General features: G+C 55.1%; 1 protein-coding gene across 1 annotated transcript; it reads right to left on the minus strand.

Moving 5' to 3' along the window:
• Positions 1-3,846: 3,846 nt before the first annotated feature.
• PDX1 (pancreatic and duodenal homeobox 1) lies at positions 3,847-10,696 on the minus strand. The gene is made up of 2 exons (XM_060637468.2): positions 10,173-10,696; positions 3,847-6,697 (listed from the first exon to the last, which is right to left on the minus strand). Exons 1-2 carry the CDS (start codon positions 10,582-10,584, stop codon positions 6,252-6,254), a joined length of 858 nt encoding a protein of 285 aa, XP_060493451.1. The 5' UTR covers positions 10,585-10,696; the 3' UTR covers positions 3,847-6,251.
• Positions 10,697-16,018: the final 5,322 nt, after the last annotated feature.

The following is a 16,018-nucleotide window of genomic DNA, read 5'->3' on the forward strand; positions in this document are numbered from 1 at the left end:
TGGATTTTTCAGGGCATGTATAAATAGGATAAATAATTTTCCAAGCTCTTAGGACTTGGAGATGACTCACTGAGAATTCAAGAAAACACTAGAGTTTATTCAGTTGATTATAAATTACTCGCAGCAAAAAATACTGTAATAATTTTTATATGTGTAAATAATATGTGTAATACTGTAATAATTTTTACATGTGTATCACTGGAGGTAGAGTTGTGTGTGTTCTATAATGCAAAAAAGATTTGATGATATAGCATATATTTAAGGTGTCCATACGGTCTGTGTTTAGGGAACAACTCCAAGCAAGTCAACTTAAAGTTGACTTATAAAATATCACTTAAGGTTTGAGCTATCTATCCTTTCAAAAGCCAGGGCATCTTATGTAGAGAGAAAAATAATTTTGATGAAAAAAGGAATAAAATTTTATTGTGCCCAATCTAGCTCATGATACACAAATACAGCATACTTTAATATGGGGACTTGGCGTTGACAGGTTATCAGACCCATTTCAGCCAGCCACTTTCACTCTTAAAACAGTTACTGGTAGCAGAACTTGACCTCCGTTTCCTACCCAGAGTTGCCTGCAGCTCAGTTCCCCCTGCCCAAGCTGTCCCCAAGTAGCAATTTCCTGAAGGCTGGCTGCCAGCTTAGAGGCTATATATCACTCCTAGTCAGTTCCTCTGAAGGGAAGTCTTTCTGTTTCCCGCTCCCCTGCCTCAGTTTCCCTTTGGATCTACCCCCCCCCCCCAATTTAGCTTGCCAGAATGGGTTTGAGTAAAATTTGATTTCAATGTCAACCCAGAAATTCCCTCTTCTGATCCTCTTAACTACTTGATTTTCAGAAGAGTTCCTAGATGATGCTGTTGAAGTACGGAAGACCTTAGTTGTACATTTTTTTCTTAGAAGGAAAAAAATAATAATTCCTTATAGTTTAGTAGTCAGCTCCCACCAAGCTTCCAAGCTGTGTACTTCTCAAGACAGCTTTTCCTGCTTTCAAACATTGCGTCAACACAAAGAATTGAGACCGTTACCTGAGTGGATGGTTTTCAGCAGACACTTGGAAGACAGCTGTGCTGGGCAGAAATAACGAGTATAGAGGAGGGTGTCCCTGGTCCCCAGACACACATTGCCACCCACTTAAGACACTCTAACCATATGCACACAAACATACATAGGCATACCTAGACAGGCAAAGATAGAGACTCACTCTAGGACACACAGCACACCGACATAGACACAAAGATCTGGAGAGAAAGAGAAGAGGGGAGAGAGAATGAGGGAATGCGAATATAAGAACAGGCAGATTTCATCAACTCGAAAGGACACAGCAATGCTTTGATTTCATTCCAACTTAAAGGCTTTGAACTGAATTCGTTGCAGAGGAGATGGCGAGGGCGACAGGGCTAGACCAAGGGGGCTGAAATTAACTTGGGAGACCAAAAGGAGAACTCCTTTGGTCCAAAAGGAGAACTCCTTGTGGTCCAAAAGGAGAACTTGGGGGAACTGAATAAGCTCCCACTTACTCAGGTAAGCTCACCAATAATCAGTTCAATCTCCATGACTGCAGACACCATCCGGAGAAGAGGTGATCCGACTTCTGTTTCAGAAATGCCCAGCGCGCAGTAACAGCCCCAAAACTGTTGCTGAATGCAATTGGGCACCGGCCCCGGATCGAAAGGTGCAAGCGAGTGACAGACAGCAAGCCTGTTACAAACCACAGGCAGAGCCTGAAAATCATCACCAGCCGTCAGATGTTGGTATTGCATGGCACGAGTTTTAGCTTTTAAGGTGAGAACTTCTTCGAGAAACTGTCAGGAAACCTACAGGAAGAGCTGTACCTCAGAAGGAAAGGAGATTTTTGTTTGCCGTGCACTCTTTCTGGCACTGCGCGACTGCGGCACTCTTCACGAGGAGTCCCGAAGCTTCGGCCCCTGCCGCGTCGCGGGCGTGCTTTCCGGGGTTCTCCACCGCAACGCCCACTCTCTCGGTGGCTTAGAGAGAGGAGGGGAGGAAGTCGGTGTCGGGGGGAGGAAGTCCGTGCTGAATTTTCCGAATCCCAGGACGGGCGCTTTTGACAGAGCTGGGAACCCTGCTGCAGAAGCAGGAGCGCCGGGGAGCGCTCCTTTTGGCCCCACCAGCGCGGAGCGGCGCTCCATCAACCTCGGGTAGTAGATTCCAGAAGCGCAGGGGGATGGCTGGGCTTGTGGCTCCAGGTTGCATGACCGTCGGGGGTCTGTCCTGACGGGCGTGGAGGTGCAGGCGGGCGCTCCCGGGCTTGTCTGCGCCCCGAGCAGAGCCCCGCGGTCCCGGTTCCTGGAGCGCACTCCGCTCGCCTGGCGGGCGCGCACTTGCGCGCGGGACCGCGTACGGCTCTCCCGAGCCCCGCTCATCTTCCGCGCCGAGAACACTTGCCCTGAGGGCTTTCGAAGGCCACCGGTGCCTGTTTCCCGCAGGAGGGGGGCACACCCAGCCAGAAGAGCAGAGGGAGGCTGACGGCCCCACCGGAGAGGCGGGTACCCGGGTCACCTCTGGAGTTCCCGGAGCCGGAGATCACTTGACTGGCAGAACGAAGCCCTGCTCAAGGCCCCGCTGGCTGGTTTTTGTTGTTTTGCTTTTTCCCAGCTCCAGGAAGGTCTCTCCTCACTCCAGAGACGAGGCTCTGTGCGGGGGCTTGGGCTTGGGGCTCCAAGCGCCCCGGCCCCTCCGGCCCACAGGTCGCCTCCAGTTGCCCAAGGGTGGCCACGTAGAGTCGGAGATTCACGCGTTGAGCCCCACGCGGGTCGCCCTCTGGGGCCTGACGTAGCGCCCCCCCACCCCCCCGTGGCCAGAGGGGTCGGGACAAAGGCCCCCGCTCCGTTGGCGCCGCTCAGGTGGAGCGTCCAGAGGCACCCACGACCCGGGCGCCCGTTCCTCTTTCGTCCTCTCTTCCAGGCCCATCTGGCTAGCTGGGCTGCGCTCTTCGCTGCCTCCCCGGGGCCTCCCCGGAAGGCTGGCCTCTACCGGCAACATCCCTGCGCCTCTGCCACTACCCTCACCCCCGCCGCGTGTACCGGCGCCTGGGAGCCGGGCTCGGGAATGAACACTCCAAAGACATGATCTCATTTAATCCCGTTATGCGCCCATTTTACGGAAGAGGCAGCGGAGCATGAAGGGATTAGCTCAAAGCCACGCCGAATTTTATTTTCCGGAATTCAAGCCGCGGGCGCGGGGACTTGAAAGCCGGAGTTCTTCCCCGCGGGCCGCACAGGCCCTGGCGGCGGGTCTCGGAGCCGCGGTGAGCGGCCCAGTTGCGCTTTCAGCGAGGTTTAGGGATCCCGCGCCCTGTCCTGGGCGGTTGGAGACCGCACGCCTGGCCCCGAGGCAGCACCTGCGCCCCCGGCCGCCCCAGCCCGCCCCCGGTGGCCCACACCTCTTCTCTCGCATCAGCGAGCCCTCCAGCCCGCGCGGAGAGGCCACGGTGCGGTCAGGACAGCGCGCGACATCGGGACGGGAGCCCCGGACAGGGAGGCGGGTTTGCTCGGGAGCCCTGGAGCCATCCCTGGCCTCCGAGGACCGGTCTCCGCGCCTCCACCGACCGGGCGGCTGAGCTTCAATTCAGCCAGTCCTCCCCACCCAGCGTCAGCTTCCCTCGTGTAAGATGGGGACCGTTTCACTTACCTGGCGAAGGTCGCCGAGGGAAAATCCAGAGTTTATTTATGAGGAAGGGAGTCGTAAAACTAGGAAGTGCCCGCTCAAGATCAGTGGTGACGCGAACAGGTCACATCATCTGCGACAGCGTGGGGATTTGTCAAAGGACAGGGGCTGCGAGGGCTGGCAGGAGACTCGAGAATCTCTGCAGCCAGAGCTTCTCAAAAGAAGGATGTTGCCAAAACAGTGATGGGGAAGGATGACTCTTTCTAGGTAGTGAATTTAAACACTTTACAGGCATTCTTTGGTTTAAATCTCACAACTTGGCGATGTAGTGTTCATTTCCACCTTACAGATGCGGAAATCGAGGCACAGAGTAGTTGAATAATTTTATCAAGGTCATGAGTCAGTATTTGAGGGACCCCGGGTTTGAAGGCAGATTTGCTTCACTCCAGAGCCCAGGCACGTGTGGAGAAGCTTTGGGCATGGTCATTGTCACCCCAGTGAGACTTCTCACTGATGAGAAAGTTCCCCTTTCAGATCGACAGATTTCCTTTATTTTCTTTAAAAAATGTTTAAGTTTATTTTGAGAGAGAGGGAGCAAGGGAGTGCGAGTGGGTAGGGGCAGAAAGAGGGGAGAGAGAGAATCCCAAACAGGCTCTGTGCTGTCAATGCGGGGTGGGGGGGGGGGGAGGCTTGGGCTCAATCTCCGGAACCTGGAGATCATGACCTGAGCCAAAACCAAGCATCTGGATGTTTAACCAGCTGAGCCACCCAGGTGCCCCTCTGTGGATCTCCTTTAATTTGGAGGGGCGTTAGGACTCAAATTCTTTCTTTCAACAAACAAACAAACAAAACAAAACAAAAACTAAGCCCTGCTGTCCCTCTGCAAAAGAAAATACTAGCAACAGTTCCTGGGAGTGAGCCAGTGCCCCCCAAAGGTGGGAGCGCTCAGGTGCCCTTAGGTGCCCAGCTGAGGGAGGAGCAGGGTGGGCCCAGAGATTAGAAGCCTGCTAAATCAGGGCCTGTTTGCTCCTAATACAAGACACTGTCAACCTTGGGGCTCCAGGGGTGGAGACTCATCCAAAGAAACACTTCCTTCAGAAGAACCGCCGAGAAGGCCCTTGACCCAGACCTCTGTTTGGGGAGGCAAGAGACCCCGCCAAGGCCTTGGCCAGCTGAGAGTGTTTCCTTGGCTGCTGCGTGGTGGCCCAGGATGGGCTGCTCTTGGTTCTGTGCCACGCACAGCCAGTGGCACTTAGAACCCCCCACGCGTCTGGGCTACACTGCCTGAGAAATTCATCTTCAGTGGTGACGCAAGTTAAAAATGAAACCAAACTGAACATTCACCAGCTCATATGCTGCCCCAACCTCAAACCCAGACGTAGTACTTCTAAATTGCTCCTTTCCCCCTGGTCAGTACCAAAAAATAAAAATAAAAACATGCTGCTTTAATTTTTGAAGTGAAATGGAATCGGTGCGTGGCAAGGGTCTGAGACAAAGCGAGGAAAATGAGTGTGCATCTCTTTTCCATGTGATCCGTATTTATTAACCCTTTTCCACAAACACCACCTGACCACGGGGCCCAGACCCTGAAGCCAGCAGCTGACCTGTTAGGTAACTTTAAAACTTTAAATAAAAATAGTCAGTTTTCAAACTCCCCAACCACATACGTTTTCATCATTTCTAAAGATGTGGAAATCAAGGGTCTCTGCAAATAGTTTCCAAGGTGGGCCGGGCCACGCGGCTTGCCTTTCGGATTAGCCTCCCTTGCCCTGAGACTAGGAAGCAAATCCACATAGATTTAGCTCCAAATATCTTCAGTTTAGTGAAGGCTCAGGGGCCATCTTTCTTCCCCAGTCCCTTGCTCTAGGCCCACCTCCACCTGTCTTCTCTCCAAGCATTGGACAGACTGGATGTGCAGGGACTCTGGCACCCTTCTGCCCCAGCCCTGCTGTTGCCCAGCCATCCTTGCAAGATGTTCTGTTCTCTCTTCTTTGGAGGAAAGAGATGCGGATTGAAGGATAGGAGCTGGTGAGGTATGTGGCTATACTCAAAGGATTTTTAAAAAGTAAGAGGAAGTTGGGGAGGAGGAAGAGGCGGGAGGATTATTCTAATCCATGGGCATCAATTTCACTAGGTCTTTGAAGCCTTGGAGGTTTCCTCTCCGTCATTTCTAAGCATTAAGGCAGAAGCCCAAGTAAAACGGGCTGTTTTAGGGCAGATTAAGGCACTCCAGCTTGCCTGCAGTGCGTTGGGGGCGCATTCCAACTTGCGGTTTCTGTTGTTTTTTCTTGAGCTGGTTTCTCTAAAGAGGTCCGCGGTTCTGGAGTGCTAGGAGCTGCACAGCAGCGGCAGGTGTCGCCAATCCAACAATATCACCCGAAGAGGCCCCAGATATTACAGAAAACCTCTCTTCTCCGTCCAGAAGTTTGCCGGCATCTCCCCAAGGTGCCCCAATTGGCACAGGCACCCGAGAACGCGAGTTCTCCCCTTCTGTCTGGGGTGGCCCCCCTGCCCTTTGAACGGCCAGGGCTGGTTGTCCACACCCAGGGTCCTACTCCTGCTACCCTCCCCCCTTCTTTACCAGTGGTCAAAGCCTCCTGGCAAGGAGGAGCCCCCGTCTCTCACCGGGGTTCCTGTGGCCGCAGGGGCGCGACACTGGAGGGCTGCGGCGACGCGCTAAGGCCAGGTGGCAGGCGGCCTTCTCGGGCGGCGGCGGGGACGGCCGGCGGCACAGCACCACCGGGGGGCGGCGGTGGCGGCAGCGCCAGCAGCTCTTCGCCCGAGGTCACTGCGCAGTCTTGCTCGGGTTCCGCATCCGCGCCACCCCCGGCCGCTGTCCCGCAGCTGCGCTTCTTGTCCTCCTCCTTTTTCCATTTCATGCGGCGGTTTTGGAACCAGATCTTGATGTGTCTCTCGGTCAAGTTCAGCATGACGGCCAGCTCCACCCTGCGCGGCCTCGAGATGTATTTGTTGAACAGGAACTCCTTCTCCAGCTCCAGCAGCTGCGCGCGAGTGTAGGCAGTGCGTGTCCGTTTGTTTTCCTCTGGCTCTGCAACATAGGCGCCGCCTGTGGGCGACAGGGCACGTGAGTGTGGTCCCTCGACCCCTGGCCCCACCCACGCAGCCCAACACTGAAGCCCCCATCCTGGGAGTCCTGGTCCTCCCAGCTGTTCCTGCCACCGAGCCTCAACTTCCTGTCCCAGAGCTCAGTCTGGCCTCAAGCGGACTTTCTCCAGTAAAGGTTCCCTTTTCTTGGAGGTCAAAGCTGTGCGGGGCTCTCAGGCTCTCTCTGGGAGCGGGCCGTGGCTCTTCGGTGGGTTCACTCGGCCAGCGTTTGGGTTGATGGTGATTAAAATGCCCACAATAGTTATCCAAACGTACTCGATTCTACAAAGGCAATAAAGTGCCTTTAATATAAGACTTAACCCCCCCCCCCCAGCTTTCTGATCGTCACCCACACAGTAAGAATACATGTCAGAACACTACCCATTTCACACACGGACACAGAACTGACCCCCCAAAAGTTCAGAACATAAAACCAAGCAATCTTTATCACATACGATACACCTAATTTTTCCCATTGTTTACTATTTTGTTTTTTTTTTAAAGGTCTCAGCTCAGTTAATTGATTTCACGACCAACTTGTAAGTACAACCCTCAGTGTGAAAAAAGCCTTGAGCTAATAAAAACCCTGATCTTATGACATATATTGTTATATCTGACTATTATCTCTCTAGTAGTAATATTGTTATAATCATTCCCAACTCCAGAGCTGGTAAATTCTTCTACAATTGTTTTAACCTCTGCCCAGGCCCCTGCCCTGGAGAAGGGAAACTATTCTGGGCCTGGAGGAACGTCCCTGTCAGCCCTGGCCTCTGTGTTCTGGGCCCCAAATGCTGGCAAAGGTGAGGGGAGCCTTGGGGTCCCGCTGGGAACGGAGAGCCCCACACCGGACAGGGTTGGAGTCACAGGCTCCATTCCAGCTCCTAGCCCAGGCCCAAGGAAGCAGCAACTGGCCCACACGCCTGCTGTTCGCCGCTGTGCACCAGGTCCTGAACTTTTCCTTTTTCTGCCAGGTACCGACTGCACCCCCAGGCGCAGACATCGTCGAAGCTAAGTTTCACTAAACACTCTGGGAAGAGGCCTAAATCTGCTTGTTTTAGGGCGGAGTCTAGGATATTTCTCCTGTGACTGTTAGGAAGCCTTAGGGGATTGAAAAAGCTAGTGCGTATGTTTGGAGGGGAGAGGGTTTATTAGGTGAGAGAACTAGGCCCGCTCTCCCCCAGGCCAAAAGGAGGCGCCCAGAATCCAAGGCTTGGGCAGAGTCAGCAGACAAGTCCCACTCCCTGGGGAGCATTTCCAGAGTCTTATGCTTCTAAGCTTTCCTTGGCATAGGAGAGAGGAGAGGGAGCCTTAAAGGAACGTTTGAAAAGGCCCTCTGAGGTTCTTAAATTCCATCCATAATCTCTTGGGACCACCCCAGGAGACCTATGCCCAGGACGGCTTGGCAGGGGATGCAGGCAGGTGGCGTTACTTAAGACGTCAAGAGCCCCCTGGGTCTGCGCCCTTCCCTAAGGCTCAGGGGGAGGCAGTTTAGGGGCAAGCCTGTCGGCAAGGCTGCTACAATTCATTTTTTTAGGTCGTTTTCGAACGTTCCTACAGTATTGTTATTAGCATTCATATCTGTGCTGCAAATGAGAACCCTCTGGTCACTTTACCCTTCCCAGGCGTTTGAAACCCCACAGGAGTGGACAGGCGAGTTCACACACGCTTGAAGCTCCGCTCCTTAGAGAGTTTCCCGGGAGGACCTCGAGGTCGCAGGAGCACCCCAAAGGCAGCTTCCAGGCCAGGGGGGTCGGCCCCTTCTCCCTGAGCTGAGCTTGCAGCGGGTCAGAAAGCTCTGGCAAAGGGCTTTCCGGCCGGACTCTCCAGCCCCTGGATGTTAGTTAGTTACCCTTTCAGGGTTTCCTTCACCCCAGGGGAAGGCGGCCGATTAACCAATAGCATTTACCGTCTGGCTCCCAGGGTCCGCCCGAGCCCAGGCGCCACCAGAGCAGGGGTCACACCCCGGGGGTGGGGAGGTGACCCACTTTAGGCCTCGCTCGCCTTTTTCCCCCCCGAGGAAGCTGCAAGGACGGCCGGGAACGTGGGAAACGCGCGTCCTTAGGTCCCACCCTGGTCGAAGGACGTGGTCCTCCCGCCTCCCAAGAATCCCGCGTTTCCCAAGACTCCCCGGCCTGCGGCGGCCGCGGCGCTGGGCCGCGTCTGGCGCCCCCCTCGCCCCGGGCTGCGCGGTAAGTGGGGGAAGACTGCAGCCCAGCTGGGCCCTGTCCTGTCCCCGGACCCGCCCGGTCCTCGCCACTCAGCATTCACGACAAAGTGACCTAAGGGAGAGGCGAGCCCCGGGCACCCTGGGCGAGCCCGGGCCCCACAAAGCCCCGCCGGGCCGCGCCGGGGTCTGCGTCAGGCACGGGGAGGGGGGGGCAGACGGGGCGCCGAGGACTCTCGAGGGGCGCCCGCCCGAGCCCCTTTCCCCCTACCCCCGACTGCTGGAAGGAAAAGAAAAGTCAACTATGCGCCATGCAGGTGTGACCAGAGGTGGCCGCGGCACGGAAGCGGTAGCAGCGTGTAGCGGCGCCCAGGCCGCGCCGGAACCTGCCGCCAGCTCCTGGCGGGGGAGGGGGCCTGGGGGCCGCTCCGCGTCCTCGCCTCCGGGCTCCGGGGAAGACCTTCTGCGACACGCCGGGCGCCTAGGGCCGCGGGGACACGGGGCTCACGCCTCCCCCGGCACAGCTGTTGCAAGAAGGGCATTCCTTCTTCAGATTCACTTGCTGGGAAGCGGCGCGGGGAGACCCCCTTCGAACGTTTCTGTTTGCTCAGAAGCGCACCAGCGTGGAAGACGCCTCTCCCAGCTGCCTGCCTCCAGCCTGAGCGGCCCGGCCTCGGCCTGGCGGTGAGTACCCCCTCCCCGCCCCCTCCCCTCCTCGCCGAACATCTTCGCGGGCTTGATGCAGTCCGTCTTCCCTGCTTTCCGGCATCCACTGAGCGCCCCCGAGACTGCCCGTCTCCTCTAATGACGGCTCCCGGGTGGGCTCAAGGCCACAGGGGCCCAGGACTCCAAAGGCACGCCCCGGCCCGGGTCGGGAGCATCCTAGGGTCCTGCTCGGCTTCCTAGACGCTCACGCCGTGGAGTCCTGGCCAGGTGGATCCCTCCAGTGGAGGAGGATCCCTCCGGAGGGTCGGAAGCCTGAGCTCAGCCAGGCCTTGGCTGGCTGGGGGAGCGCAGGCTGCTGGAGTTCACTGTATGGATAGGGAAGGAAGGGTTTAAGCGCCCAGGAGGAGAGCTGAGTGGAAAAGACGCTCCAAAGGGGCCCAGAAAGGCGCTTCTGCGCGGGATCGCCTCCTTGGCTCCCTGTGGAGTTTAGTCCGACCCTGGGTTGTCCTTAGGGGCTGGGAACGCGAACCGGTAGAGGGTCTTGGGGAGCCCTTCAGCCGGGACGGGAGCCGGTGAGGGGACTAAGGGGATGAGGGGCCGGACTTACCTGCCCAGTGGCCTTTCCACGCGTGAGCCTTGGTAGACTTCATCCACGGGAAAGGCAGCTGGACGCGGCCGGGCTCCTCCAGGGCGCCTGGCTCGGCTCCATCCGGGAAGGGCCCGGCCGGAGGGTGGGGGAGCGCGAGCTGAGCTGGGAGGTGGTGGTGGTGGTGGACGTGCGCCACCGCGGTGTCGTCGGCGAGGGGGGGCACCTCGTACGGGGAGATGTCCGGGGGGCTGCCCTGCTCCAGCGCGCCCAGGGTCGCCGGGAACGGGGGCGGCGGCGGCGGCGGGGGCTGGCGGCCCATGTACAGACACGCGGGGGGACTGGCGCTGAACTCCGGCGCGGGGCCCCGCTGGTAGGCGCATGGGTCCTTGTAGAGCTGCGTAGCTGCATAGTACTGCTCCTCGCCGTTCATGGCTGCTGCCCGGGCTTGGAAGCCGGAGCCGGGGAGTCGGAGCTGTGTGGCCCTCCCGCTCCCGGCGCCACCCCCGCTAGCTTTGACAGCTCGGCTCCGCTCCGCAAGGGGACCCGCCACCGGCGGGGACAGGCGGGCCGGCCGCCGCGCAATAGGCTCCGCTGTGCCCCACGTGGCCCAGCCTGGGGCCATTATTGGCCTGGCCGACTGCCTTAAGAAGCCAGGCCCAGGTACCCAAGAGCACTGCATTTGTTTCCATTTTCTCTCTCAGCTGAGTTTCCCCGCCCACACCTGTAGGCCGAGCTGGCCGTGCGATCTGAAGGGGAGCGTTCATGAAACTCTTCGAGCTTACGTTCAATCATAGATTAATGTATATTTTTCATCATACTTTAAGTGGTCGATTTTCCTTGTTTGTTTGATAATATACACAATACACTAATTCATTAATACAATTTATATAGATACATATGCCAAGGTTGTGCATTTAAATTTTTTTTAACGTTTATTTATTTTTGAGACAGAGAGAGACAGAGAGAGACAGAGCATGAACGGGGGAGGGGCAGAGAGAGAGGGAGACACAGAATCGGAAGCAGGCTCCAGGCTCTGAGCCGTCAGCCCAGAGCCTGACGCGGGGCTCGAACTCACGAACCGAGAGATCGTGATCTGAGCCGAAGTCGGACGCTCAACCGACTGAGCCACCCAGGCGCCCCCGAGGTTGTGCATTTAAACTCTTTTGTAACTGTTAGGGAGTACGGTTAAAAAAAAAAAAAAAGTTTGCAGACCCTAGCTCTATAGGAAGGACTTGGTCTTCTGTCTTATTTATGAAATTTGTACACGATCACAATGATGTCAGTGAACTAACCCATAAAGACCCAGCATTAGTTGTATTTTTTTTTAATTTTTAATGTTTATTTTTGAGACAGAGAGAGACAGAGCATGAATGGGGGAGGGTCAGAGAGAGAGAGAGGGAGACATAGAATGTGAAGCAGGTTCCAGGCTCCGAGCCATCAGCACAGAGCCTGACGTGGGGCTCGAACTCACAAACCGTGAGATCATGACCTGAGCGAAGTCGGATGCCCAACCGACTGAGCTACCCAAGGCGCCCCTCCTTGTATGTTTTTAAACTGTGGCGTGCTCGGGGGACTTCCGGAGAGTAAACTGTAACTTCAGAATTGACCACAGTGGCATTTAATTTTTTTTTTTTTTTTTTTTTTTTGGTAATTGAAGGGCATTATTAATTTTGATTTTGGGAAATTGGGGCTCCTTTGACCAACTCAGTGCAGTTTCCTAATGTGGCAGAGGGGGAAAGATTTAGCGTCCCCTCTTGTGGCTGGGAGGAGGGGACGGCGTTGGCACGGGGTTTCCAGATCCGCGATGGCTTCCCACGGATCCTGAGCCCCAGTCCGAGCCAGCTGAAGAACGTGTGTTCTGCGTCGGAGTGAAATAAGGCAGCGCTTCAAGAGAGGAGGGAAGTGTTTAGAAAAGAATTAAAAGCGCTGCATTTTAATGACAGCGTCAGTCTGTGGCCTCCACTGGGTAACTTCTGGGTATCCTGCGGTCCTCACTTAAATAGGGCCGAGTGTTTCTGACCGGATGATGCAGACTATCTCCGGGTCGCGGTGGCGCACGAGCCCCGGCCTGAGCATGAGCCGCGCATCCGACCCATTTGCCCAGGGCGTCCTGGGTGGCCTTGGACGGGTCCTACCGAAAGGACCACGGTCCTCGAACCAACACGGAAGGTTTTAGAAAAACTGGCCACCTTTGCAGAAAAGCCTTGGCAAGAAGGAACGTGAACCACCGGGAACCAGTACGGGAAAAACCACTGCAACCTGACTTTCCTAAACCACAAACGACACCCAGCCCTTCACGAGGTAGATTGTAATGTATTTTCTCCTTGTGGAGATACCTGTGTTTTAAATGCGTACGGACCGAATGCGCTACCTCAAACACGCTCATTTTCATCAAAAAGCAAAAGCCAGTTGGGAGGGGGGACTTCCCTGCAGGTTCCTTGCGGCGTGCGATCCTGGTGCGGTCTCAGCATATGCGTTCAGGAGAGAGCTGGGCACCAGGAGGTCCGCCCGTGGGTGGGGACGCGCGCCGCACCCGGCCTCCTTGGTGTCCCAGCTCCCGGGAAGGGCGGACTGGGGGAAGCCGCTGGGGGAGGGCGGGGGGAGTTCCGGCGATTTCTTCAGGGAAAAGGGCCACCTGCGGCCCTAGGGGCCGGGAGGGAAAGGCGGTGGGACCCGCGCGCCTAATCTCTGCGCGTCCGCGTCAATGAGTCCATTGTTCGCCGCGGCCGCGGAGGACCAGACGCTATCACCCGGCCGCGAGTGACCGCATCGATCAGCAGGCAGGGCCCGAGGGGGGTTGCCCGGCCGGGGCGTGTTGACCCTCGGAGATAATCTGCCAAGTCGCCGCGGGTTGACTTGGCGACGCGGTTATGAGCGGGCGGCGAGCTCCGCTTGGGACAAAGATCGGCCGCCTCCCCCCCCCCCCCTTCCGTCTCCCCCTCCAACACCCCTTTCTCCCCCTCCCCCCTCGGCTACCCCCTTCACTCCGGACTAAGCCCGCAGACCCCCCCTTCTCCTCCTCCCCTGCTCCCCGCCTCGCCTGCCACCCCCGACCCGGAGAGTGTTTATTTTGCACTTCTCGTCTAATTGCACATTTCTGTAAATTGGTCTCCATTTCGATGCTTCATTTGCTCGCATTTGGTATTTTTGCTCGGCCCTGCAGAAAGAAAAGAGGCGCTCAGCAGAAAGCAAATCCGTCCGCCGAGCTCCGGGGCCAAAAACCGGCAACCCGGGGCTGAACAAAACCTTGGGGAGAAGTGGGCGGGGGTGTTGGAGGCGGTCGGTGGAGGCGCCTTCTCGCTTTCACAATTCGCGTTTTCTGCCGCTCGTGGCCCAGGAAACAAAGGTCCCAACAGCCATTTATTACGGTGATGATTATTAGTTGGGACAAAGCTAACAGCGTTTTGGGACTGGCTAATTATGACGTGTGTCTAATTATGACCCATGTAGAAAACGCGCCCCCGCGCAACCCTCCGCCGAGCAAGAGCGTGTGTTGTATTTCTTCTGTGGATATCGCTCGTGGTATCATAAAAGCACCGGGTCCATTACAGGTGAAATGCGTTTCCGCTCTGAATCCCCGCTGCCCCTCTCGCCTCCCACAGGCCCCGGAGCGATACCGAGCCATTAGGCGAGCGCCTTCCCGAGCCATTTAACAGCAGCTCTTATGGATAAATAAACAAAAAAGGCTGTAAACCAATTATAGTGTGGACAGTGAAAAAGTCGTTTATTAGCAGGACGTCCTGATAGCCCTCGCAGATACTGGAGGTCCTCGCCTGCCCTTTCCCTTCTGCAGATAGTTTGTGCCCTGAAGAACACAGGTCACCTTGCTCTTGGTCAGTAGCTGAATCTTCCAAGCATGCCAAGGGCTGAATTTGACTTGGTGGTAAGGATTTTTCAGCCACTGTATTCTATTACTCAGGGGAAAAAAAAAAAAAAAATTGACGGACCTCACTTGACTCCAGAGACGTGTCCGTGATGAATTGGTGTGGAATTTACTTTATCGGAGCATAGTTGTTTTTATGATTAACTTGCTGTTGAAAATAAAAATTAAACTATATCCCGAGTGGAAACGCTGAAGCAAACGATGTGGTTGGTGTAGGTAACGAGAGAATACACCTTCCATAATTTACTTGGAAGTTTTGCACATTAGCCTTTACTTCGGTGGGGGCTGATGCTGGTTTTTTATTCCTCCAGGGCAAATCCTTTCCCCCTCCCTCCTTCTACTGGGGGGGGGGGGGTCTTCCTCAGAGTGTGGTACCTAGGTCTGAGAGGGTCAAGGAAAACTCGTGCAGAAAAAAGAACCTCAGGCTTTGAATCAAAGGCTTCCCATGCGTTCGTGGGGCAAACCAGCACAAGTGTAGTGTCGAAACTATTTCCCAGAAAATTCAGCGCCATTGTGTAAATAAATGCAGCCTAAAAATGTAATTTAATGGGACGATTGTCTTGGCTATCGTTAGTGGGAGAGAGGAGTGGGAGGGGGCAATATGGCAGACTGGATGCACCCCAGGACTGTGGACTGCTCGGTCCCCGCACGCGACTTGGTGCTTTCTCCCAGGAGTGGCCCTCGCAGCCCTTTCCTCGAGTTTCTGTTTAATCCTTCCGAGGCCTGGTTTACTTTGCAGCTGAAAGGAAAAGTGTGAAAGGAAGTTGGGATTCCAAAGCGTCTAAAGCCCCCTGCTTGCTCTCCCCCCCACCCATCCCTGTGGCCCACTCTTGTAGTTCCCAGCCCTTGGGCTGGCTCTCCCCCAGGTTCCCACCTCTGCTCTACCGTCTAAATATTCAGTCTCCCCAAACCCCAGCCCTTGCCATGTTCCCTTCTCTTCTTCATCCCCGGTAACCAGCTCCTTGCTTCCATTGAAATTCCTTTTTTGCCCTCTGCCCCCCTCCCATCACTGAGTCCTGTGACTAATCCTTTGTTCTCCTGGGAACCTTTCCTTACCTCCAGGAGCCCAAAGGAGGGTTGACCCACATTTCCTGGTCATTCCAGCCTCCTTCCTGAACCATCCCGCAGTTCACATGGTTTATTAGTTAGAAGGACAAATCTTTTCAATAACATTTATTGATCCGGCAGCTATTATATAGCTTTTTATACGTGCCTGTCCACAAACTCTTGGGGTAACAGAAACTCAGTAGAAGAAATACGTTCTGGATTTGGTGTACCTGGAAAACTTAGGAGCCACACATACCCATCTTCCAAATTGCCCTTGCCCTGCACAAGCTGTGTGTTCCTTGGCAAGTTACGCAACTCTACTAAGCCTTTCTGTCCTTATTTGTAGAATAGAGACAGAGGACTGCCCCATAAAGTATACCCCTTGTATATAGTAACGATCACAGCAGGTTCAGGGGACAAGACACTCTTTCAAGTATTTTGCATATGTAAATCCTCACTAAAATCCCGTGAGGTAAGTACTAGTATTCTCGTTTTTCTGTGCAGGAAACTGAAACATAGAACTTGCCCAGAGTCACACACTAGATCCAAGCTGAGGTGGTCCGGCTTTAGAGTCCATTCTCTTGGATGTGACCCTATACTGTCTTGCGATGTAGTAAACAAGAAATTATTTTATTTTATTTTATTAAAAAAATTTTTTTTAACATTTATTTATTTTTGAGACAGAGAGAGACAGAGCATGAACGGGGGAGGGTCAGAGAGAGAGGGAGACACAGAATCTGAGACAGGCTCCAGGCTCTGAGCAGTCAGCACAGAGCCCGACGCGGGGCTAGAACTCTCAGACCGCGAGATCGTGACCTGAGCCGAAGTCAGATGCTCAACCGACCGAGCCACCCAGGCGCCCCAACAAGAAATTTTTAAAATTATTTCTGTGAGAATTCAGTGAGGCAAAATGTCTAATGTTCCTGGCTCTTCA

This window comes from Panthera onca, chromosome A1 (assembly GCF_046562875.1).
Source record: "Panthera onca isolate mPanOnc1 chromosome A1, mPanOnc1 haplotype 2, whole genome shotgun sequence".
Lineage (NCBI taxonomy): Eukaryota > Metazoa > Chordata > Mammalia > Carnivora > Felidae > Panthera > Panthera onca.